Genomic DNA, 23,897 nt, shown 5'->3' with positions numbered 1-23,897 from the left:
TTTAATACAGTATGTGGGCTTTCAAAGAATTACGTGAAAGTCTTTCATCAACTTCTGTTTCTAGATTCTGTTTCTATCAAAATACAAGTATTACCCCTTATTTACACTGCACGCATCTGCAGCGTGGAGTCAATCTGCAGCCTCTCTAGTCAATGCTTGTGTTTACACCAGCCGTGCCCGCTGCACCGCTTCCCTAAAGATAGGCGGCAAGTCTATTTTTGATGGCGGCTGTGTCCAAGCCATGTAGCCATTTATTTACAAAATAAATTCTAAATAACCACCCTGTGTAGTCTTCCGCTCATATTTCACATCACCAGGAGGCCTGAAATTGACTTCAAGAGATTCGAAGTGAACATTTTTTATCCTTGTAAAAGTCCATAACTGGACTTTTAAGTGTATTAACTTTGTCTGTAGGCTACAGCAAAGCAAAGTAGGGCATAGCAATACAACACAATTAAACCAGACAAAATAAAACTATTTAGCCATTGGACAAGCAAATCACTTGGTCTTGCGAATCCAACCGCTTCACTCCTGAAATGCTCCTGTTGTGTGTTGACACTGCATAGAGGACGGAACAAAACCGGAGCCGTAGTGCGCCGCAGACGCGTGAATTGTAAATAAGGGGTTATAGTGATTAAATATTTACTTGGTTGTCTCTTGAATTTGTTGAAGTTTATCAGACTTGACTTGGCTTTGGAAGCCTGTTTGAACCCCTTAAAAGGAAACTTTATATTCAAACGCTGTGTTAGGTCAGGCAGCTGTCTTTGGTTTCGGACAGCCTTTTTTTTTTTTTTTTTTTTTCGACAGCACTTCTGTAACATTGATATTTGCTCCATTTATGAATAACTTCATGTACTTCATTACAATGCAGTGCAAGTGTGAACCTCATTTAACTCACTTGTGATCATTTGTGTGAAATAGTCCATGTTTCTGAATTGCTAGTGACATGTAATTTTCTGTCAGATTTTTTTCCGGCTATCCTCATTACTAAGTGTGGCAAATGATGATATTTCTATCAGATGCAACAGATGCAGCTCTCCTCAGGGCTGGTGCAGTCTCCGCCGCAGTTTGAAGTCTGTTTTACCCGCAGCGTAGGGTTCGGTGCTAGATTCGCTGTGTAAAGAACATTCTTCTTGCCCACCTCCAGAGCTGGGTACCATATGGTAGTCATCATGTGCGCCGAGGCAGACTGTTCTACTGATGAGATGAGCCTGTGTTCACCAGCCTTGCATAATTTAACAACCTCTGTAAATCTGTGCTTAGAAACCAATCTCCCTATAAAGCATTTCTGCCTCACCCACAGCTCCTAAATGAAGCACATCTTTAGCCCAAAAGTAGACTTTTAGAAACCATGTTGCCATGCTTTTGTATGCTGTGACTGGTCTGTTTTACAAGATGCACTGCAGCATATGGAAATATGATGAAAGTTGGTTGTTAAACCCTCACAAAAACATTATAATTCTCTGCACACTGATTTTATTTATTTATTTATTTATTTTTTATCAAATTACAGCATGTTATAATTATAATTAGATTTGTTTACTTACATGCAAATAATCATCTGCGTGTTTTGTTTTCCTTTTTTTCTAACTGACAATAAATAGAAATAATAGTAACATTGAAACTTACATCAAAATTAAGTAATTTTCAGTTATTTTTTTTTTTAAAGTGACTAACAATATAAAATAAGCTTGAGTTCTTCCTTTCCCTTTTAAATATTATAGAACATGAAATGGCACCTATAGAAATTAGTGCTGTATTATGTTTATGCTGAAATATGTATTTCATTGTATTTATAAAAAATAAAAAAACTTTTGTGGGCCATGAACACTACATTTACCAGAAATTTATGAAAACCAAAAATGTATATTTTAATTATATTTATATATTATCTTTTGAACTTTCTGTTCAAAGAACCCTGAAAAAAAAAAAAAAAAATGTATCATGGTTTCCACAAAAATATTAAGCAGCACAATTGTTTTCAACATTGCTCATAATAAATATTTATAATTTATTTAGCACCAAGTCAGTATATTAGAATGATTTCTGCAGTATCATATGACCAAAAAAAAAGTAATTGTATGATATTTCACAAAATTCAGATTTTCTGTTTTTGATCAAATAAATGGCTTGGTGAGCAAAAAGACTTTCAAATACATAAAATCCTACCAACCCCCAAATATTTCCAGAGTAGTGTAAATAAATAAAATATAATTAATTTAATATTATTTTATTAAATAAATTATAATATAGAATGTATAATATATTATATTATAATTATGTATAACATTGTAATATTTTTATAAAGTTACGTGAAAGTTATGTGAAATATAGACATTTCTTGATGTCGTGTTGGTGACTTTTGATCTTTTGAAAGTATTTTACTTAGTTTAGACATAGTCTAGAACAAAAGTCTACTCTACGTATCAGGGAATAAATAGGCATAATTTGTCAAAATTAATTATATAATTATGGTGTACTGCAGAACTTGTTTGACTAATTTTGTGTGACTGTCTTGAATTTGTTTGAGTTACAATTCATTAAATGCTTCTTTTTGTGATTCCAATTCATGTTCAACATATTGTGGTCAATTCAGTTCAAATTCAGAATCATAAACTGAAATGAAACGAATTCTTAAAGGATTAGTTCACTTTTAAATAAACTTTTCCTGATAATTTACTCACCCCCATGTCATCCAAGATGTCCATGTCTTTCTTTCTTCAGTCGAAAAGAAATTAAAGTTTTTGATGAAAACATTCCAGGATTATTCTCCTTATAGTAGACTTGAATGGGCACCAGACAGTTGAAGGTCAAAATTAGTTTCACTGCAGCTTCAAATTGTTCAGAACAATCCCAGATGAGAAATAAGGGTCTTATCTAGTGAAACCAATGCTCATTTTCTGAAAAAAATTGAAAATGATGTAAGTTTTAACCGGAAATGTTCATCTTGAACTAGCTCTTCATCTTCTTCTCTATTTGAATTCCAGCAGTGTAGATGCTGCTAAGCGTAATACTGCCCTCCACAGGCCAAAGTTTGAACTAATTTTTGTATGCAATATGCTAGTTCAATAGTATATAACAATTAGTTCAAACTTTGGCCTGTGGAGGGCAGTAATACACTTAGCAGTTTCTACACTGCTGGAATTCTAATAGAGGAGAAGAAGAAGAAAGCTAGTTCAAGATGAGCATTTAAGGTTAAAACTTATATAATTTTCAATTTTTTTCAGAAAATGAGCACTGGTTTCACTAGATAAGACCCTTATTTCTCATCTGGGACCGTGTTGAACAGTTTGAAGCTGCAGTGAAACTAATTTTGACCTTCAATTGTTTGGTGCCCATTCAAGTCTACTATAAGGAGAAAAATCTTGGAATGTTTTCATCAAAAACTTTAATTTCTTTTCGACTGAAGAAAGAAAGACATGGACATCTTGGATGACATGGGGGTGAGTAAATGTAACGTAGTTCGTAAATGTGGGAAGAAGGAGGCGGGAACCGGCGAACATTCAACGTAACTTTAATGTAAAATAAACAAAGAACAAAACGAAAGTAATGCCGGCAGACCCTCGAGGACGTCTGCCGGCCACACAAACATAATAAAACATAACATAAAGTCCAGTCCTGGTCCTCTCTCGCCCTTCACTGTAGTCGCTCCTCCTTTTATGCTCCCGGAGCTCCTCCATGAGGGACTCAAGGCCGGTGCGCCTCCCAGGTGATGCTCATTAACTCTCGCGCCACCGGCCTCGCGCCGTTCCCTCACGGCTCTCGCCCGCCCTGGTCGCCACAGTAAATTATCAGGAAAAGTTTATTTAAAAGTGGACTAATCCTTTAAATTCTGAATTTTGCCCAACCCTGAGAGAATACGTTGTGTGTTGAACATCTATGACAAAGCAGTTGTCTGTTGTAGTATTACAGTGACTCTTCAGTCTGATATCTGTTATAGTGAGTCTTCTGGAGTCTGTTCACCCTTGGTGTGATTGTATAAATCTGTTAGATTGGGGGTTCATATAAAGGAAGGCTCTTGAGAGTGACCGGTTAAAAATGTGTGACATGTTCTTTTGTTAACTGGAAACAAGAGTGGCAACAAGCAGACAAAAGCTGCGCTCCCCCACACTGCCGCCTCCATAATTGGTGCAGAGTTCAGCCACTTACAGATGATGATATGTGTCACGGTTTTTGAGTGCATTTCAGGGAAAATATGTTGCTGCTCGTCGGTTATGGCCATAACTGCAGTGCTCTGCCCCCATGCTGAAACAATCACAGCTTCCTTTATCGAATACAACAAAATCAATACGTTTTTCATTTAGGCTTTGCGTGTATATCTGGCATTTCCAACTGCGGGAAAATGTACTGTATTTGTGCCGAATGACTAGGCGAAAGAGATGTTATGCTTTGATACTTTGTCAAATTTGTGACTTGGAGGTTTGTTTAGCAGAGAGGTCCTTGGAGATTGATGTTTTGATTTGGGCAAAAGCTGCTTCACTTCATTAATGAGCGGCCCACGGCGTTTCTCAACATCTCTCACACACTCTCTCAAATGTGTTTGATGCCAGAGGAGCTGTTATTTATCCTGTGAGCTTGAATTGCTCTTAGACTCATTTATAATCAGAGAACATTTCAACAAGAGGAGGCGTAAAAGGGTGAAAGATTCCTTGCTCTGAGTGACAATGCTAGCATTAGATTAGCGTCATCGAATCTTTATTTATTTCCACGCAACCAAGGCAGGTGGAATTTGTTTCTGTGATTTTCGCGCAATGTCACCAAGGAGGTTTATAATACCTGTAGAAAGATATCCGTTTACATTCCCGTCATCTGTGGCATCGGCAGACTCTGGAGCCACAGGAGAAGGAAGACACGTCAAGAACGCGCATTGAAATCCAAACAACTTCAGTAGTTTGTGTTATGAAGCAATTCGGTCAGTTTTTATGATGTACACAGCAAAACTTAGAAATTTACTCTTAAATCAAATCAAAGTATAGATCAACTCATGTATACAGAGCCTAAAATCAAATATTGTGGCACAGCAATACATCAAACCTCTCCAGTTCATGACGTTAAGTCAGCTGACCTGGGTGGAACTGTTGCTTCATGGTGTAAATTAAAAGATAATGGAGAAAATATTGTTTGAGATAATATTTGTCACCAAAAACCAGTCAACAGCTGACCCGATTGTAGCTGGAAACATTAAAACGACAGGAAGATGAGCAGATTTTTGAAGACGTGCTTCAGTAAAAAGCTGTAAAACCCATGTGATCGGTGTTTACACTCTTGTTCTTCCTCTGATGTTCTTCTGCATCACACAGTCGTTGTGATTATGCATATTGTTTGGTCCCCGGTGGTGTGGTGCTCAGTTTGCTCTTGGAGTCTTTCCAGCTTTGTGAAAGTCCTCCTGCAGTCCAGATGGCCTGCAGTGTTTAGTGGTGTTACAAAGGTTAGCCATCACTTTATCAACTAATTAGAATAACGAAACGAGAACTGCGTGATGATATAAATAATAAATGCTCACTTGTCATCTGATAGCCACAGAATCCCCTTGTTGGGAAAAAAAGGTCAGAAATCTAGCTCTGAGTGTTAATCCAATGAAAGCTCTCTGTATTAGAATGAATAGCTGCTGCTTAGTGTTTGAATCTGCAGTGAATTAATGGCTAATTTAAAAGTATGAAAGGTATTAATCTGTGCGCGTGGAGTCTAAATAAATGAATTACTAGTAAAATTGTGCATTTATAAAAACTCCCCGGTTTTAAAGTATTTATTGGCCTGAGGATGGAAAAGAATTAAGATGGTGGTTGTGAATAATCAACCATACTGAAATGATTCCTATCAAGACAATTTTGCTTGTACTGTATTTGATCTTTCTGTAGAGTTTAAAGGAATAGTTCATCATTTACTCACCCTTATTTTGTTACAAAAAGATTACATTTTTATGGATCATGTGGAGATTTATTTAAATATGTGCCTGTCAGAAGGCAATGGCATTTCCTCCTCCTATTTAAACATCTTAGGAAGTTTTTTTCCCGTCTTGTCAATGGCTGCTTGCTAGAGATTTTTAAAGGCATTATTTTCTGTAAATTTGCTCTGAAACATAATATGTTGTACATAATTATGTATACACTACTGTTAAACTTTGGGGTTGGTAAGATTTTTTTTAGGATCCTTTGATGAATACTTCAAAATGTATTTTTTTTAAATACATTATATATATATATATATATATAATATATATGGGATGTCCTAAAATATAATCACAAACATTTTCTATATACTTAAAAATGTAATATATATATATATTACATTTTGAAGTATATAGAAAATATTTGTGACATTATAATTGTCTTTACTTAGTCTTTTTATCCGTTTGATGCATGCTTATTGAATAAAAGTATTAATGAAAAAAATCTTACTGGCATCAAACTTTAGTTGTACTTTACAATTTAAATTTGACATGACTGGAGAAAAAAAGAGTTATTTTTCCTATACAATGAAATAATACAGTTATCAGACTGTCAAGCTCAAAAAAACACCATGAAAGTATAGTCGATATAAGTCAAGCTTATATTTCAACTCTTCAGAAGCTGTAATAGCTTTGTGAAAGGAACAGAAGGAAATTAAGTTTTTCTTGTCTGAAATTCTAGCCAGCTGTCATCACTTTTAAGTCTCTCGCACTTCTAAAAGAATCGCAGAAGTCATACAACATCAGGGTGAGTTGACACGTTTGTTTAAAAAAACAAAAAGTTAAAAACAAGTGTTGCTTGTCCCATCCCATTGAATAAGTCTTTGGATGTCCTAAAATATTATTTCAAAGCTTGAGTGTGAGTACACTAGGGTCGGTACATTGTGACATATATTTTTTGGGCCCTTTAGCCCACAGGTACATCCTTTTATTTTGTCATCCGTTTTTGCTTAGTATCAGCGTTTCAATATCAGAACATCATCTTAAGTATGTTAGAAGTCATCACTGAGGTAGCATTTATCTCCCTATGTTTCAGTGTACCCTGATTGTTTTGTCTGATTCCAGGGGCCAGGAGACAGTAATGGCCCAATCTGTTTAAAGTTTGAGTCAGGCTGTGACACTTAAAGAGATTTATAGAGTTGAGTGTTGCCTGCTAGGCTTACCACTGCTGTCTCTGCTGCTGGCGTAAGCGCCACTCTCGTGTTAAGTGTGTGTGTGTGTGTGGGTGTGTGTGCATATATTACATGCATTTTGGAAGCCATGCTCAGTGTTTGTATTGTGCTCTTGTAGCACTGCTTTGACCTACTATGCTTGATAGTTGCTTATGTCTCATTTACGAGTATTTTGTCTTATTAGCCAATACATATTGAATGAATGGTATGATATCAGTTTGACTTTACATGATGCAATATCTTTTATTAAAAATTTGTATATTAAAACTATATTTTATATGTTAAGCATTATATTAAAATATGTCTTTATAGTCTGTATAATATAAAAAATATTTTTCATTTGAATATTTAATTATTTTTTAATGTTCATTACTGAATATCAAAATCTATTGATTTATCTATAATATTAAAATACCTTTGAAAATGTAAAAAAAAAAAGAAAAAGAAAAAAATCAAACCTGTATTTCTTTTTGGTTTTCCTGCATCCTGAATTTGGACACTTAAAAATTAAAGTCTTTGTATTAGATACAAAATATCAAACTAACTGTCATCTGCATACAAATAATCCTTATTCTGTCCTAGCAGAATAAAGACAGATGTAGTTTATCACATTAACTGTGAAAGTATCCCGATACATTTTGTCCTCATTTTAAACTATTTATCTACTGTTTTGTAATTTAAACTTTGTTTTTGTTTTTGTTTTTGTTTTTTTGCAAATTGTATTTTTCATTTCTGAAATGCCACTTTGGTTTGGATATTTTGCATTTAATGCAATAAAATTTATACATTTTAAGTGTGGCTTATGTGTCCAAACATTTTTTGAGGTCACTGTATTGGTCCAATTGTGGAAACTGCACCTCAAGGGAAAAAATAATAGATGTTTTAGAAGATTTAAATCATTTTTTTAAAGTTTTTTTTGGTCAGCTGAATTTCCCTCTAGTGTAAAACAGTTTATTCATTTCCTAGACTTTGGTCTATTGATGCAATTTAGAGAGTTAATTATATTTTCAATCTACCAGCTTACCGTGGTCATTACTGTCTTCATCTTCATCCCTCATATGAACATAATTACACAGAGAGAGAGACAAAGCCAGACAAGCTGTATTAAATTTCTTCTGTACTTTATAATCTGTTGAAGATAAGTTAGTCCAGACATCTCTAAGCTACTGCGCAGGCGAAGTTAAAGCTCAAAACTAATATATATATCATTTTTCTTCTCTCTCCTTTGCTTGTCATGCACTGCTAATACGGACATCTTCAAAGGCTCAGGTCAGTGCCTCATTCTGTGTTTCTCCCTGTGCATCTGTTAACCCCACTGCCCCCGCTAGCCTCTGTGGCCCCAGCCGTCCTCCGAATAAGAAGAGGCTAGTGTATTTTGATCACTGGCTGACTGAGATTTGAATTAGTATGAAGTACATTTTCATGTCGTCTCTGGCCCTTCGACTGACATTTGAGAAGGATCAGGGGACTTCATTATCCGGCCCAGAGTACCTACATCCTCCAAGAGGTTACAGGAACTGACCTGCGAGCAGCATAGCTGGTTTATTTCTTCTTAAAATATTACCTCCACTTGAAAGCTAGGCAGTGAAAGTCGCCGTGAAGGAGGAAAGATTCCTATATTTGTGCTATTTAAAGAGCAGACGGGAACTTTTCCTTAATGTGTTATAACTGAGCGCCGCCTTTGCATTGTAAAAGTCAGACGACAGGTTGGATGTTTATAGTAGCTGTATAGGAAAACCATCAGGCATGCTGTAAAACTGACTTTCCCCATTAAATGCTTTTAAATAAAATCATTTGCTGCTGTTGATGAGTATTGGTGCATTAATGATTGTTTCTTAATGTGGCAATTTCATTTCTTGATATTGTCATTTTTGTAGAGCTTGATATTTGTCTATGTTAATGAAATTACCCCTTTTTTAATGCTTCAGTAGATTTATTGCCAATTTCATTCATCATCTTTTCACTCACTTCTCACATCTTGAGCATCGTCTTAACAATCATTTGATTATTGTAATTGGAAATTCAATGACACTCATTAAAAGAGAGGAGAGGAGACGAGGAGAGGAGAGACGAGAGGAGACTAGAGGAAAGGGCTGATGGCTGATGGATTTAGCAGCTGCAGGACCAGATGGGATATTTTGAGAGGGTGTGTTTAAGGCGTGTATATCTCCTTCGAGAGGAAGCTATAAACGTACAGTCTCGTTGTTCACTGTGTTTTCATAAGCCATTGTGTTACAGAGTTTGATGGTTTTAATGCCAAGTATTTTGTAACTGCTGTGTTTGGCTTCTGGACTCATTTGTGAATGAAATCACGTCTACTGAAGTAAAGAAGCAGGACACACATTAAAAAGCCGTCGACAAGCCTCTCACCAGTCATCAGCCATCATTACAGACTGAAGACATGGAGCATAATCAGAATAGACCAACATCTGATGCCAATGAAAACAATGCTGTGAGAGACTGAGGACAACAACATGTGGCATTCTCAAACCATTTGACGTATAGAACAGAAACAGAATAAGAAAAAAGTGTGTTTGAAAGATTTGATTTTGTTAAAAAGAAATCGACTGGGTCGTGAAAAGGGGGTGTTTCGTACCACAATGTGCCTGAATCCAAGTTCATAGTGAATTGTGAGGAACATTTTCCTCCTCAAATAAACTTGAACTTTTATCCATGGAAGTTAAAGGTCAAGCTGTTTGGCTGCTAGCCAGTTCCTCCAGGATTTTACAATCTTGCAAATGCAAGAATTAATGCAAATTCAACCAAAATAAAGGTGTTGTAAAAGGAAAGAATAGTTCTGATTTAAGGCAGGCCCATTTGTAATATGTAATATTCTTATTGTTTTCTCTCCAAACATTAACGTGTCTAGCTACTAGTGTTTTTCCAAACTGTTTACTTTAAAACTGCTTGAGAGAATTTTCAAAGGCTACATAAGCGGCTATTTTGTGTCAAGCACAAAATGAAAGTGTATGGACTAGAGGTTCATTCTTTGTATATATAATACTGGATATAATGTGAATTAGTCCGCATCGTCCTAGTCCTCATAATGCCTGATTTCACCAGTAGATAAAGTACACTGTTTTATTAGATATGCACGTTTAATATTTCAAATGAATTCAATTACTGAATAATTAACTGAAAAAAAAAAAAAAAAATGGAGAATAACAACTGATTTTAGTAAGTAAACAAAAAAAAAAACTGGTAACTACCCTTACTGTCAGTAATACTAATTATAGAAATATGTAATTATTATTGGTGGATTTGTAATCCAATCAAATCAACAGAAAAAATGCTGCAAATATCACTGTAATTTTTGAGAAAAGCCAAAGCAAAGTCAGTTATTTTGGGCTGAAAAAAAAAGTCCATTGAAATCCTGGTGGGACTTATTGGCAAACATTTTTTCCACCTGATGTTGGCTGATAAAGAAGCAGATAAAGTTATTACAAGAAGACTATTGAACAGACTGTACTTCCATCCCTCACAGCTTTGTTTTTGTTTGCATCAGATTAAAAATGTTGTCTACTCTGACTAAGGTCTACAGAGAACCTCATAAATATAAAAGAGATTACAAGATTTCTTACATTTCTTTTTGAATACACTGCAGCTTTTCTGGTTCACGTTAACCAGACCGATGTTTGAGAAATCATGCAAGCTTCAAGATTTAAATGAATTTTGCTGTAATAATTTCATTATGGCTGTCTCTGTGTGTTTGTAGGTGTATGAGGCTGTACCCTGTCGAAGCGAGTGTGGTGAGTACGAGTGGGTAACAGACCCTTGGTCAGTTTGCACCATCAACACAGTGGACGAGCTGCCAGCCTGTGGAGAGGGTGTCCAAAGCCGCAAGATCCGGTGAGCAAGGACACGTTCTTATAGAGTAACACCATCACAGATGCTTCTCTTAGGGGTCACGACCCACTCCGGTCTGCCACCCTTGTCCTCCATTCTGTTGTTCTTTCTGTGTGACAGGTGTGTGAGGCGTGGTAGTGGGGATCTGGTTAGCAGTGTGAATGAGACCCTGTGTGACCAGGAAGAAAGCCCTCCCCAAGCTCAGACCTGCGTCCTGCCATGCCCTGATGACTGTGTGATGTCCCAGTGGAGTCAATGGAGCACCTGTTCAATAGTAAGATGCCCTTTTTGTCTTGTGCTATATCCTGAAGTCACAATTTAAAAATTCAGCAACATTGTGAGCTGACCCTGATGCAAAGACCAGCATACAGAGACCCCAAAAATGATTTGCACACTTTCAGACACTTAAAGGGATAGTTCACCCAAAAATGAAAATTTGATGTTTATCTGCTTACCCCCAGGGCATCCAAGATGTAGGTGACTTTGTTTCTTCAGTAGAACACAAATGATGGTTTTTAACAACCGTTGCTGTCTGTCAGTCATATAATGCATGGCAATGGTAACAAAATCTATGCACAGGCAAATCCAAATGAAACCCTGTGGCTCGTGACGACACAATGATGTCCTAAGACATGAAACGATCGGTTTGTGCGAGAAACCGAACAGTATTTATATCATTTTTTAACTCTAATACACCACTATGTCCAACTGCCTTGAGCACTGGCACGGCATCCAGTGTGTGAGGTGTGTACGCGCTCTGGCGTAGTGTAAACATGGTGCCTGTAATACAACAGTTGTTAAACAAATGGAAGTAAAGCACTAAAAAACATGGTTTTATTACATCAGAACATTTTATTTTGTTACTTTTCTAAGGGCAGCTTTACAAATAAAAAGGACACATACAAAGATCTAGGCATAGCTGATGTTTTAAGTCGTATGTGACCCTCTCCTGGATATGTAAAATCATCAGGGGAAAAATGATCGCTGCAGACCCTCAACAACTTTAGTACGTTATAATGGGTGTGTTGATATCCAGCCAAAGAGCAATCAACCATAACTTCAGGCGAGCAGGCTCAGAAGTTGGGAATAGATGGAAAGTCAAAACTCCCAAACGAGTTTACGCGAGAAAATGTAATCTTTTAGTTTTAAGTCGGTTTGAACGATCCGGATAAGACCAAGTAAGTACCAATTTGATTAGCCGTCGTACCTACAATGTTTGTGCACTGTGTAAACAATGAATGACGTATACACGCGAGAGATCACTTCCAGAGCGCGTACACATTTCACGCAGCGGACGCCATGTGCACGCGCTCGAGGCAGTTGGACATAGTGGTGTATTAGAGGTAAAAAATTATATAAATACTGTTCAGTTTCTCGCACAAACTGATCGTTTCGTGTCTTAGGACATCAATGTGTCGTCACGAGGGGTTTAATTTGGATTTGTCTGTGCATGTTTTTTTTTACTCTCATAGATTTTGTTACCATTGCCATGCATTATACGACTGACAGACGGCAACGGTTGGAGTTAAAAAATCATCATTTGTGTTCTACTGAAGAAACAAAGTCACCTACATCTTGAATGCCCTTGGGGTAAGCAGAAAAACATTGAATTTTCATTTTTGGGTGAACTATCCCTTTTAGCTGAGAGAGCGATAAGCAGATAATTTTTTCGTGTTATGGCCGATAACCAATAAATAGCATGTATTTACGCTACTGTTCAAAAGTTTAGAGTTGGTAAGACTTATTAATCTTTTTAAAATTCTCTTATGCTCGCGAAGACAACATTTATTTGATCAAAAATACAATCAAATCAGTAATATTTTGAAATATTAGCCACTTTTCCACCGTCTGGCCAAACCATTCTCATTTCTTGACCGTTCCATTCCATGCTGAGCTGGCCAAGCCGGTACAGATATGGTTTAATTTTCCACTGTGGGGCTGATGACGGCCGAATATATATTTGGAATATAATACAAATACGTCAGCCATTGCCACTACATGCATTCTACCAGCATGAATTGCCAAAACAAGTTCAAGTGGAAATATGACCATAACCATTCCTTGCCATCCTTAGAGCCACTCTGCCTGACGGCGGAAAAGCGGCTATTGTTACAATAAAATAAGTAAGAAACATTTCTTATTATCAATGTTGAAACCAGTTGTGCTGATTAATATTTTTTGGAAACTGTGATACATTATTTGGGACTCTTTTATGAATATAAAATTCAAAAGAACAGCGTTCTTTTGTAACAATGTTAGTCTTTCGTTTGATCAATTTAATGCATCCTTACTGAATAAAAGTATTAATTACTGTTAATACACATTTAATATATATGTGTTTAGGAGCAGCGTCTTTACTAATAATAAAACCAAAAGTTTAACTGCTTCAAAAACAGCGGCATTACTACCTCACTTCTGAGAAATGTCAAAAAGCCTTTCAGCTGTTAAACAGGTAACATTTTATTTTAGTGCCATAGTTACGTTACTACATGTACTTACTATAGTAATAACAGTAAATTATCCATAATTAAAAGTAACTAACATTAAACCTAACCGTAACTGTAACACTATAGTAAGTACATGTAGTTAAATAATAGTACTCAGTACTCATTTGAGTAATTACAAGGTAACTACGGCACTGTAAAATAAAGTGTAACCTATTGTACTGCCAACAAGTTTGTACGCTTATATAGTACAGACACACACACTGAAACATACGTGTATGAGAGAGAGAGAGAGAGATAGAGAGAGGAAGAAATAGAATGCTTTTTAAATGTAATTTCATGGGGAAAACATTGTAATTTTTATCCTATTTGTTTTATATATTTGCTTGGTCAGTGTCATTGTGGGTTTTGGTTCATTTGCTGTTGTAGGCTGTAAGGACCTTTTGAAATAACTGAGATCATTTGGCGAAGTGATATTGAACTGTAATGCGGTCAAGACCTGTCTGGAACTACTTTAGCTGTGCTTTTACTGTAAAATAATTGCACACCTTAGAGCATTTTTCAACCAATCCGAATCAAGCATTCAACAGTATTGTAGTATAAATGTTCATAAAATATATCAACCAATACTGATCTCCATTATCAGTCCAAACTGATACCATGTATGCATCTCCAGTCCTAAAGTGTTTATGCATTAAGTCAGTTATATTTAACTTCACACATGTATCCCAGCAGGTTAACACAGGTGTACTGTAGATCACCACAAACTATAGTCATGTTCCACTGACATTTGACCAGCATAAACTGGCGTAGAGATTCAAAGCTGCTCTAAGCTGTTTTCAGCAAGATTGCTGTGTTGACGTTTTGTAGGTGAAAATTATGCACTGGTTTTTATGAGCTCATAAAAATATGCCTCTTGAGAGATCATTTCTGTCTGTGAATTAAGAACAGAAATGTTTTACAGTATATTTTTGCAAGGTTCTTTCTCAGCTCAGGCCATGACATAAGACGGTGTTGAGATGTTTTGCATCCATTTGAATATTTCACATTAATGCTGCCTCGCTAGTCAAATCTTCATACAGTTCTCCAGAGTTCCTGCGGCAAGATTTCAAACGGTGAATATGGAGACAAGTGAAATCAGTATGCAGATGAACCTCCAGTAGTAATGAAGCATTTGTTATTCTAATTAATGTTGTGCATAAAAAGTTACCCTAGATACAATTTGCCATCGGGCCACTGACTCATTGAAGTGCAAACAGCTCTTCAATTCACACTTAACAAATCAGAAACAAACTGGATGAGTTATCCTGGCTCGGCCCAACCTGCACAAGACTGCCAAGCCATTTCAGCATAATTTGGACTCTACGCTAATCACATTAGATCGCAATTCTACCTTGTACGGTCTCAGTTCCAAGCAATGTTTGTTCTCTTGGCTTTGTCAAAGCGCTCAGCCAGCACGGCGAACATGTCAAACACCATTGTTCGGTGATTGAGCTTGGTTAATTGGTTTCAGTTTTACATAATTATGAAATGTTCCCAAAAAACCTGGGTGCACAGATATATGGCGCTAGCCGAATAGAGCTCATGCTGATGATCACCCTCCCCAATAGTGAGATACATGGACGTGGCCAGCTAGCCGTTTAAAGGGTCTCATTAGCATCTGACAGTGATGGAGATGCAGATTAGTTGCTGCCTGCAGCCTAACAGCTTCTAACAGTGCACTTAGCATCGCAAGACCATGTGGCTGCCTGACTGCTGTGTTTTGTTTTGTTTTTTTCTGTTCTCTTTTTTTCACAATGCAGCCAGTATGACACAGCACAGCGGTATTTCTCAGCTTGTCCATGTATATGCACTTTTAAAATAATGTCTAGACTTTAATGTGCTTGGGGTCAAAACCCACCTTAACATTTTAACTGTATTTATTTGTAGCCATGTGACGAAAGCACAACAAGGATGAGGACGAGACACATGCTGCGTCCCCCGGTGGCCGACAGAGTGTGTCCAGACAATAACCAGACAGAGCCCTGCAGCCTCAACAGCACCTGCTTCAATTATCACTACAATGTCTCCAGTGGGTTTCTCTCATTCTGCTTGACACAACACAGAATATGAAATTGGCATCTAATGACTGTTGCATGACAGGTTCACTTCAATAGCTCATTCTTAAGCAATGGTTCTCAAACTTTTTCACTCGAAGGTTGTATAACACAAGAAATGTCTGGTAATTCTGATGTAATTCTGACAAAGCTACTTGTTTTTAGATTTTTATTAACAGAAGCTAGAGATCATACATATTAGCCATTAATGTGCCAAAATGTAAAATAGTTTTGAATTGCCATGAGAGTGTGTTGAATACTAGTAAATAAATTAACACACCGTTTTTGTTGAAACTTGACTAATGTTAAAAAATTGAACTTTTTTTTTTTTCACATCGGATATTAAACCCAAGATTCTCAGTATGGACTTTTAGACTACACTGTGCCAAGTGGCAAAAAGGACAAAGATAAGTTACAAAGACAGCCTCACTAAAGCAATCTGATAAAGTGCCTTTATCAAGAGGACAATGGTGATTCCTCAAGGATTGGTCCTTGCAAGGTCCTAACCTGCAATCTTTTGGGCTTCAGTCCAGATCTTTAACCAGTAGGCTACGCCACCCATAGAGGGAAACCTTCCAGTTGAGTACTGGGAGATACTATCAACTGTAGCATTAATAGGAACATGCTAATCTAGTGTATATCCTCAAAAACTTTTTTATGGTGTCCAGGGTGAGTTTCCAGTTCAAGCCAGATCAGGCCTCATACTCTTCCTCCCCCCTTTTTGTTGCTTTCTCACACTAACATCTCCACTGAGAATGTGCACTTCTGAACTGATGTAAATCCACTGCTTTGGAACATCCGCTCATCTACAGCCACTCCATGCCATCCATATTGAGCTTACCAGGGCATCTGCACATGTGAAGGATCGTCCTATAAAGCAGATAGATACTAATTCTTCAGATAGACCCTAATGAAGGAAATGGGCATGGAGATATGAATGAGATAAGCGCTTTCTTGCACAGAGACCATGAAATCGCTGATCATATCAATACTGATACTGCTCCTCGAAGCCATTCGACTGATTAAAACCAGATTAGCATCATAAAGACGGCCTAACTTCTGCCTTCAGATCACAGTGCGTCTCACTACTCTACTCTACTTTGCCGTTTCATAGGCATTAGCTTAATCACATTTTGCATATTTCTATGAAAACTACACTATCATTCAAAAGTCTCTTATGCTCACCAAAGCTGCATTTATTTGAACGAAAATGCAGTATTGTTATCAACATTTAATATTTTCATGTAAACCGTGATACTTTTGTCATGATTCCAAAAGAACAGCATTTATTTGAAATAGTAATACTTTGTAAAGTTATAAATGTTTTACTTTGTCACTTTTGATTAGTTCAATGCATTGCTAAATACAAGGAGTTGTGGACAATATTCAAAATTTGTGTATTAGAAATGTACTTTGATGAAACGCACTACTCCTGATGTTGCATGTAATGTAGGATGGATAGTATGCACACTGTTATTCAGGACATATTTAAAAAGAATTGAAATGCTGTGTACAGAAATGTGATATTAGATTGACACTTTGGTCTGACATTTCCATTACGTGTGTGTGCTTTTGTACCCTTTGGTTACGGGTCAGGCTGGAGCACCTGTCAGCTGAGCGAACATGCCATCTGCGGCCAGGGCACGAGGACACGACTCTTAGATTGCATCCGCAGTGATGGCAAAGTGGTGGATCTGAGCGTGTGCGAGGAGGTAACCTTCATTTCCTGCCACTCCTCTCAGTACAAGTGTTCTCTGAGGGGGAATTAAGCACTGTGGGATTGTATTATGTCCTTCAACTGCATGCACTGCAAATCAGCCATGACTGTCCATTAACTCCCTACAGTATTGCTCCATATACAGAAAATGATTATTTTATTGAAGTCTTTTACAGTAATAGCCCCTCATCGGCTCACAGTTGGTTCATCAGACAGAGATTGTGTGTGGTGAGGGGACATGGGGTTAATGGCTGTCCCGCTGTTTTAGCTGGGCCTGCCTCAGCCATGGAGACTGGCGATGGACTGTGTGGTGGACTGCCCCTTTAACTGCATCCTGTCTGACTGGGCGCCCTGGACAGAGTGCTCACACACCTGTGGCAGTAAAGGTGAGTCATTGCGTGGAGTTATACATAAGAACAGGGCCACTGCTCAGTGAGTACACTGTGCCATAACGCAGAGGTTTTCAAATGTTTTGATGCAGGAGCCCCCAAATATGTTGATCCCCTTGCGACAGAAATATATGATCTGTATGATATATGAATGTTTACTGTGTGATAGGGATGTAACGATAACCTCATTTCACAATTCGATACATATCATGATACTGAACACACAATATGACATTATTGCGATACTTCAAGACATATGGTAAAAGGTTAACAAAAATTAACTGTTGTTTAAAATGCTAAATTTGATATTACATTGGGGATGGAAATGATTAGGCCTGGACTTGGTGCTGGTAACCCAATGCATAGGAAAATGTTGATACTAGAATAAATATATTCATGATTCTGAAGCTGAAAATACAGAAAAATACCTTGACTATATATATATATATATATATATATATATATATATATATATATATAGTCAAGGTATTTTCTGTATTTTCAGAAAAATTATATATATATAAAGTAATGTAGGACATGTACTGGTAAAAAAATCTGGTTAAATTTTGGAAAACAGTCATTGTCTCGAGCTGATAATATGGAGATTAATACAATTATTACAAAAAAATATCACCTGACTACAGAGAAGTCAGTTATTTTATGTCTTCAGGTTCTTTATTTGAATCTCAGGCTCTAAACTGTTCTATGACTAATTCTCTTACCGTACCCTCAATTGATGTTCCATGTAAATTAACTATGCAAAAAATTTAACTTACCCAGTTCTCTGTTTCTCAGGTCTATAAAGTCCTGAGTCAGTTGGACCCAAATGAGTCTGCAGGGCCCGATAAGCTAGAACTGTTTTATTTAAAGATAGCAGCTGATTTTATTGCTGAACCACTGACTTATTTAATCTTTCTATTTCCCAGTGTGAACTCCCAACGATCTGTAAGTCTGCTTTTGTTTCTCCTCTTTTTAAAGGGTGGGATTCATTGCAGTTGAACAATTATAGGCCAATATCTAAACTATGTGTTTTATCTAAGCTTTTGGAGAAATTAGTGAATGAGCAATTAAAACTTTTCTGGAAATAAATAATATTCTATCTTCTTTTCAGTCTGGTTTTAGAAAGCAGCATAGCACTGTTACTGCTGCCAAAATTTGTTCAGCTCTTTTTCTTGATTTATCGAAGGCTTTTGACACAGTTGATCACGACATCCTTCAAAAAAGACTTGCCATTGTTGGTTTCTCAGATAATGCTATCAAATGGTTCGCCAACTACCTTTCAGTGAGAACACAGTGTGTGTTCTGTTCTGTCAGTCTCTAAAGGTGTCCCTCAGGGGTCTGTACTGGGACCCATTTTATTTTCTTCATATATAAATAATATCTGTGATATGCAGACGACTTTATGCAGACGACACTGCTATTTATTGCTGTGCTTCATCAGCTTCACAAGCTCTTCATTATTTACAATCAGTGTTTGATATTGTATACAGTGTCTCATCTGTCAACTTAAACTGGTTTTAAATATAGATAAAACTAAATGAGTGACTTTTTTAAATTCTAAAGCTCTATCAAACAATCTTCCTGATATAATATCTTACCAGGGAGCAAAAATAGAATGTGTTGTGAGTTATAAGTACCTGGGTATTTTATTTGATAGTCAATTAACCTTTAAGCGACACATTGATAAATTACTTTCTAAACTTAAGCTTGAATTGGGTTTTTATTTCAGAAGAAGATCTTTATTTTCTTTTAGTGCAAGGAAATATTTGGTATCTGCAACCTTTTTACCACTATTGGATTACGGAGATCTGCTTTATATGACTGCCCCAGTACATTATTTTTAAAAACTTGATACTGTTTATCATAGTGCTTTACATTTTATTACTGTTTATAGATATAAAGCACATCATTGCACTTTTTTATGATAAGGCTTTTTTTAACCATCTTTGTATACTCAAAGAACTTTTAATTTGTATTGTTTTATTTAGAAGTCTATTTGTGGTCTAGCTCCATCTTACTTGCCTCTCAGCTTTTCAAACACAAATGTCAGCTATAATCTTCGTTCAATCAATTTGTTATATCTTAAAGTTCCTCGAGTTCAAACAGAGCCAGGAAAAAAAGGCTTTAAATACAGTGCTTCTACTGGTTGGAATACCTTACAAAACATCTTAAAGCTGACTATGCTTGAGTTTGTTACTTTTAACAGATTGTGTTTTATCCTTTGGTAAATTTCTGTTGTGATCCTTGATTGTATTTTTCTGTCTTGATGTGTATTTGAATGTTTGTTATTGTTGCTGCTTTCTTGGCCAGGTCACTCTTGTAAAAGAGATTTGAATCTCAATGAGTTTTTTTAACCTGGTTAAATAAAGAATGAATGAATGTAAAATGAATGAAAATTGTAATACAAGACATTTGGCATTATCGGGACCCACAAATATTCCCCCATTGCATTATTATACATTGTATTCAACATTATATATAGTAGTTAAATGTAGTACTGACACTAAAGCTCTGTAAACTTGATTTTTTTTCTCACACACATTTTCATTTTGGGTGAACTACAAACAATACATATTGTCACTATCCACGATACATATTGTTGCATTTTTGTATTGTGATATATTGACAAACAATATATTATTACACCCCTAATGTGTAAGAAAAATAGTGATATAAAGAGAGCCTGTTGCTGGCTTTTATATTAACATTGTAAAATTAAAAAAATTGCTTTTTGTAATAAAAGTGCATAAACCTGATTTAGTTACTAGCATTAAAAAGTTTGGGGTCAGTTAGATTAAATTTTTTCAAGAAATTGACACTTTTATTCAGAAAGGATGCATTAAAGGTGCAATATGTAATATTTTTGCAGTAACATATCCAAAAATAGCCTGGTAATACCAGACTCTGCTACTTCACTTTGCTTTGTAGACAGAGGTCTGGAATGGCATAATAGAGAAGTGTATTCTCTCTCGCTAGGGGGCGCTTGTCTGAAGTTGAAAATCATTGGTTACCTGTAAGCCAATCAGATACGTTTAGTTATGACGTATGTTATGCGCCTGTACAGCCGCATCGAAGCACAGACATCATGCATCGAACTCAACATCACCTCCATTTAAAATGTTTATCAAACACTCTTCTTGTTCTGGCTTCAGTTTGAAAAAGAGTTGAATGTTCTCCATAACAGAGCGAATTGCATCCCGTGTCTCGTTTCCCATTTCCGCGGTCGTTTCGGTTTTCGATTTATCTAACCTACAATGTAAAACTCGGCGCTTAGCATCTACGTCACGGCTCTCAGCCCGCCCTCTGTTCGTTGATTGGCCCGGCTGTTTCCAGACCGGTGGCAAACAGAAAGCTCTGACGCTGTATCAGACTGAGTACAGAAGCGAAATGAAATTGAGCAGAAGTAGGAAGTCTGACGTAGTCAGGCTAATCCAAAAAGGCCAAACTAGGCCAGTGTTATATATTTTGTTCACTTGAGTACTTGCAATATCCCAAATGTTCCCAACTATTTGTAAATCGTGAGAAAATTGCACTTTTAACTAAGGCTCCGGGACGTGTGAGGAGTCGCCTGTCAATTGCGTCATACAAGCATTAACCCCGGTTTCCCGTTTTATTTCGTAGAAACCATGGAAACACCAAAGATGCTTTAATATTTACATGTTTTAATAGGCAATGGAACAACTGTTTGATTACATTTATAGACAGAAAACTAATTCATGATATATAGTTCAACACATTTAGTCTTATTGTTTAAATCAAATTTTCTTGACTTTTTGCGAGTGTCATGCTTTAACATAGCATAATCAGATGCAGCTTTATTTTTAATAACAGTAATACAGCATTTTCAAACTTGCCGTCATAAAGCTACGCCTTTGTTTTGAATAGGTCTCTAGCGACCTCTAGCGGACAGAAATCCTGCATACTGCACCTTTAAATTGATGAATAAATTGAAGTCTGCTACAAAATGTTACAAAAGACTTCTATATCAAATAAATTCTGTTCTTTTGAAAATTTTGTTCATCAAAAATACTGAAAAACACTATCAAGAAATCCACAATTCATCAATTCCACATTATCACTTATAAGTTAATGCAGCCATGCTGAACATACAGTAAGAACTTTCTTTCAAAAACCTTAAAAATCTCACTGACCACAAACATTTGAATGGCAGTGTATTTGTATAGCACTTTAGGCACAAAAAATAAAATTCCAGGTTGCCCTCCTCTGACAGTGATTCTGCATTAGTAAACATGCAAATTTAAATTCCTAAAATTCCTAAAATTGCATATGTACCGTAAATTTGATTACTTTTTGCAGAAGTCAAGAAACTTACTGTAGATTGAAGCCCAAAACAGTGATAATTTCAGTTTTGGAGAGCAATAATAGCTATTAAGAAGGATCAGGGTGAAACATGCATGCAAATTACAGTTCACAATAATATTAAATGTTCTTGTGCAGCTGACACATTTTCATTTGCATGCAACCTAACCCATAAACCTGTGCACACGGGTTCCGTGGAGATAAATGCTCCGCTTGCTCTAGGCTCACACTATCAGGTGGTGTGCATTTAGTTTGCATTCATTAACTTGCCATGTCAGAATCCCTTTTTAATTATGGATGTTATGTCATGAATCATATTTAAGGATCGGCCTACAGGTTAATGACTCTGGGTTATGAAACCCTTGCTTTCCTGAACACACCAAATGATTTATCAGTCAAAGGGAAATATTTATTTTATCCATTAGTGTTCTCAAAATTGCAATTGTTAATTCAGAGTTTATTGCCCTGTTTGGCTGATGGAATGGTGTTATTGCTTCATGCAATATGAAATAGGCTAATTACTAGTCTTAAGAGCAGCCCGGGTCCCTATTGCTCAAATGACCTAGCTCCTTAGGAGTTCAGCTGGTTTTTCCCTTAATTAGACACGTTCAACACAATCTTCATTAATTTTCATTCTGCCATCAGCTTCGTATCTCAGCCAGGCAGTTTACTTTTTAAATCTAAAGGGATTTCTCCAGGCAATGCAAACAGGAAGTTCTCAGCTTGTTTTTGGTTACATACACAAGTGTAGAAATAAATGCAAGCTGTGAGGGCTGGAAAGAGAGAATTTTCTTCCTGTGTCAAAGCAGTGTTTTCTCTTGTGCACCTCGCTGGAGACAGAGAGTTTGGGGTTCATTATGTGTTGTGTATATACAGAGAGATTTAATGCATGTGGCAGTGGAGCTCAGGAGACCCAAACAGCTCTGTGCTTTTCTCCCTCATTTTTATCTATTTCCGCCCAACCCTCTTCCATCTCCCTACAGGATCAAGTGGAGATATTTCCACTGTCATATCACGTCATTTTAAGGGCTTCCTCATCTGGCTGGAGTGCTTCTGTTTTAATGAATGACATGCTTGAAGCGGCCAGCTGTAGAGGCAGCTCTTGAAGGCAGCACAAAACATTCAATGAGCAGTTATGTTGTGCTGTCAATGTAATTTCGTTTAGTTTTTTTTTTTTTTTTTTTTTTTTTTTGTGTTAAATATTTAATGCTCGAATGGAAGGACAGTCAAACTCACTGGAGTTCAGTTCAGATGTACATTGATGAAGGGTCTGTATTTTTGCTTTTTCTTGAGAATTTGGCTGAAAGGAGTGATGGGCCCAAAATTGTATTCTTCTGAAAAGCCTTTAGTTTTTACCACTCGAGTACCCTGCCAGCATCTCATAGTCATCCTCTTAAAATCCCATAATGCTTTTTATCTTAACTCATTCCTTTAAAATTAGTGAGGACAGTGGATCTAGATGTTCTGTTGGAAAAGGAAACCCCTACCTTGCTCTAAGCTTCAAGACTCTCAGTTCGTATGTTACTTGAGAATGTCCTGTTCTAGCGAACGCTAATGTTTTTGAGCAGGCCGAGAGCTGCCATATATAGTGACCTTCTATTTCCCTGCTGTGTTAAAAGGGATAGTTCATTATTTACTCACCATCATTTTTTGCAAAATGTCCAAGCTGACAAGCAAAATTTGTGTGAGAAACAGACAGGAATTCATCATTTACTCAAAATCTTTCTGTCCTCCATTACTCTCAAATGTCATTTGCGTTTACAGGTGTTTCTGTGCCTTTGGACACTTTTGTCCCTGTGTGGACTTGTAGAAAAACACACTTTTCTCAGTTATTTAGTTTGTTCACTAACAATGTCCAATGGTGAATATATGTTCTTCATAGGTGGAGTCATTTTTTTTTTCTAATAGTCAAGAATATTCACATCACAATGGCATTCCACCATGTATCAATTTTTATATTGTGTTT

The 23,897-nt window shown here is 36.6% G+C and overlaps 1 protein-coding gene across 2 annotated transcripts in view; it reads left to right on the top strand.

Moving 5' to 3' along the window:
• The window catches only part of thsd7ba (thrombospondin, type I, domain containing 7Ba), a 350,089-nt gene that overhangs the window by 303,714 nt on the left and 22,478 nt on the right, over positions 1-23,897 (top strand). For both annotated transcript variants that reach the window (XM_067409173.1, XM_067409172.1), the window contains exons 18-22: positions 10,835-10,968; positions 11,086-11,239; positions 15,339-15,480; positions 17,102-17,217; positions 17,491-17,608. In XM_067409173.1, the coding sequence (XP_067265274.1) occupies positions 10,835-10,968; positions 11,086-11,239; positions 15,339-15,480; positions 17,102-17,217; positions 17,491-17,608 (664 nt within the window). The remainder of the gene's footprint in view (positions 1-10,834; positions 10,969-11,085; positions 11,240-15,338; positions 15,481-17,101; positions 17,218-17,490; positions 17,609-23,897) is intronic.

This window comes from Chanodichthys erythropterus, chromosome 14 (assembly GCF_024489055.1).
Source record: "Chanodichthys erythropterus isolate Z2021 chromosome 14, ASM2448905v1, whole genome shotgun sequence".
NCBI classification, from domain to species: Eukaryota; Metazoa; Chordata; class Actinopteri; order Cypriniformes; family Xenocyprididae; genus Chanodichthys; species Chanodichthys erythropterus.
Note: the sequence above shows the minus strand (reverse complement) of the source record. Positions and strands in the feature narration are given on the sequence as shown.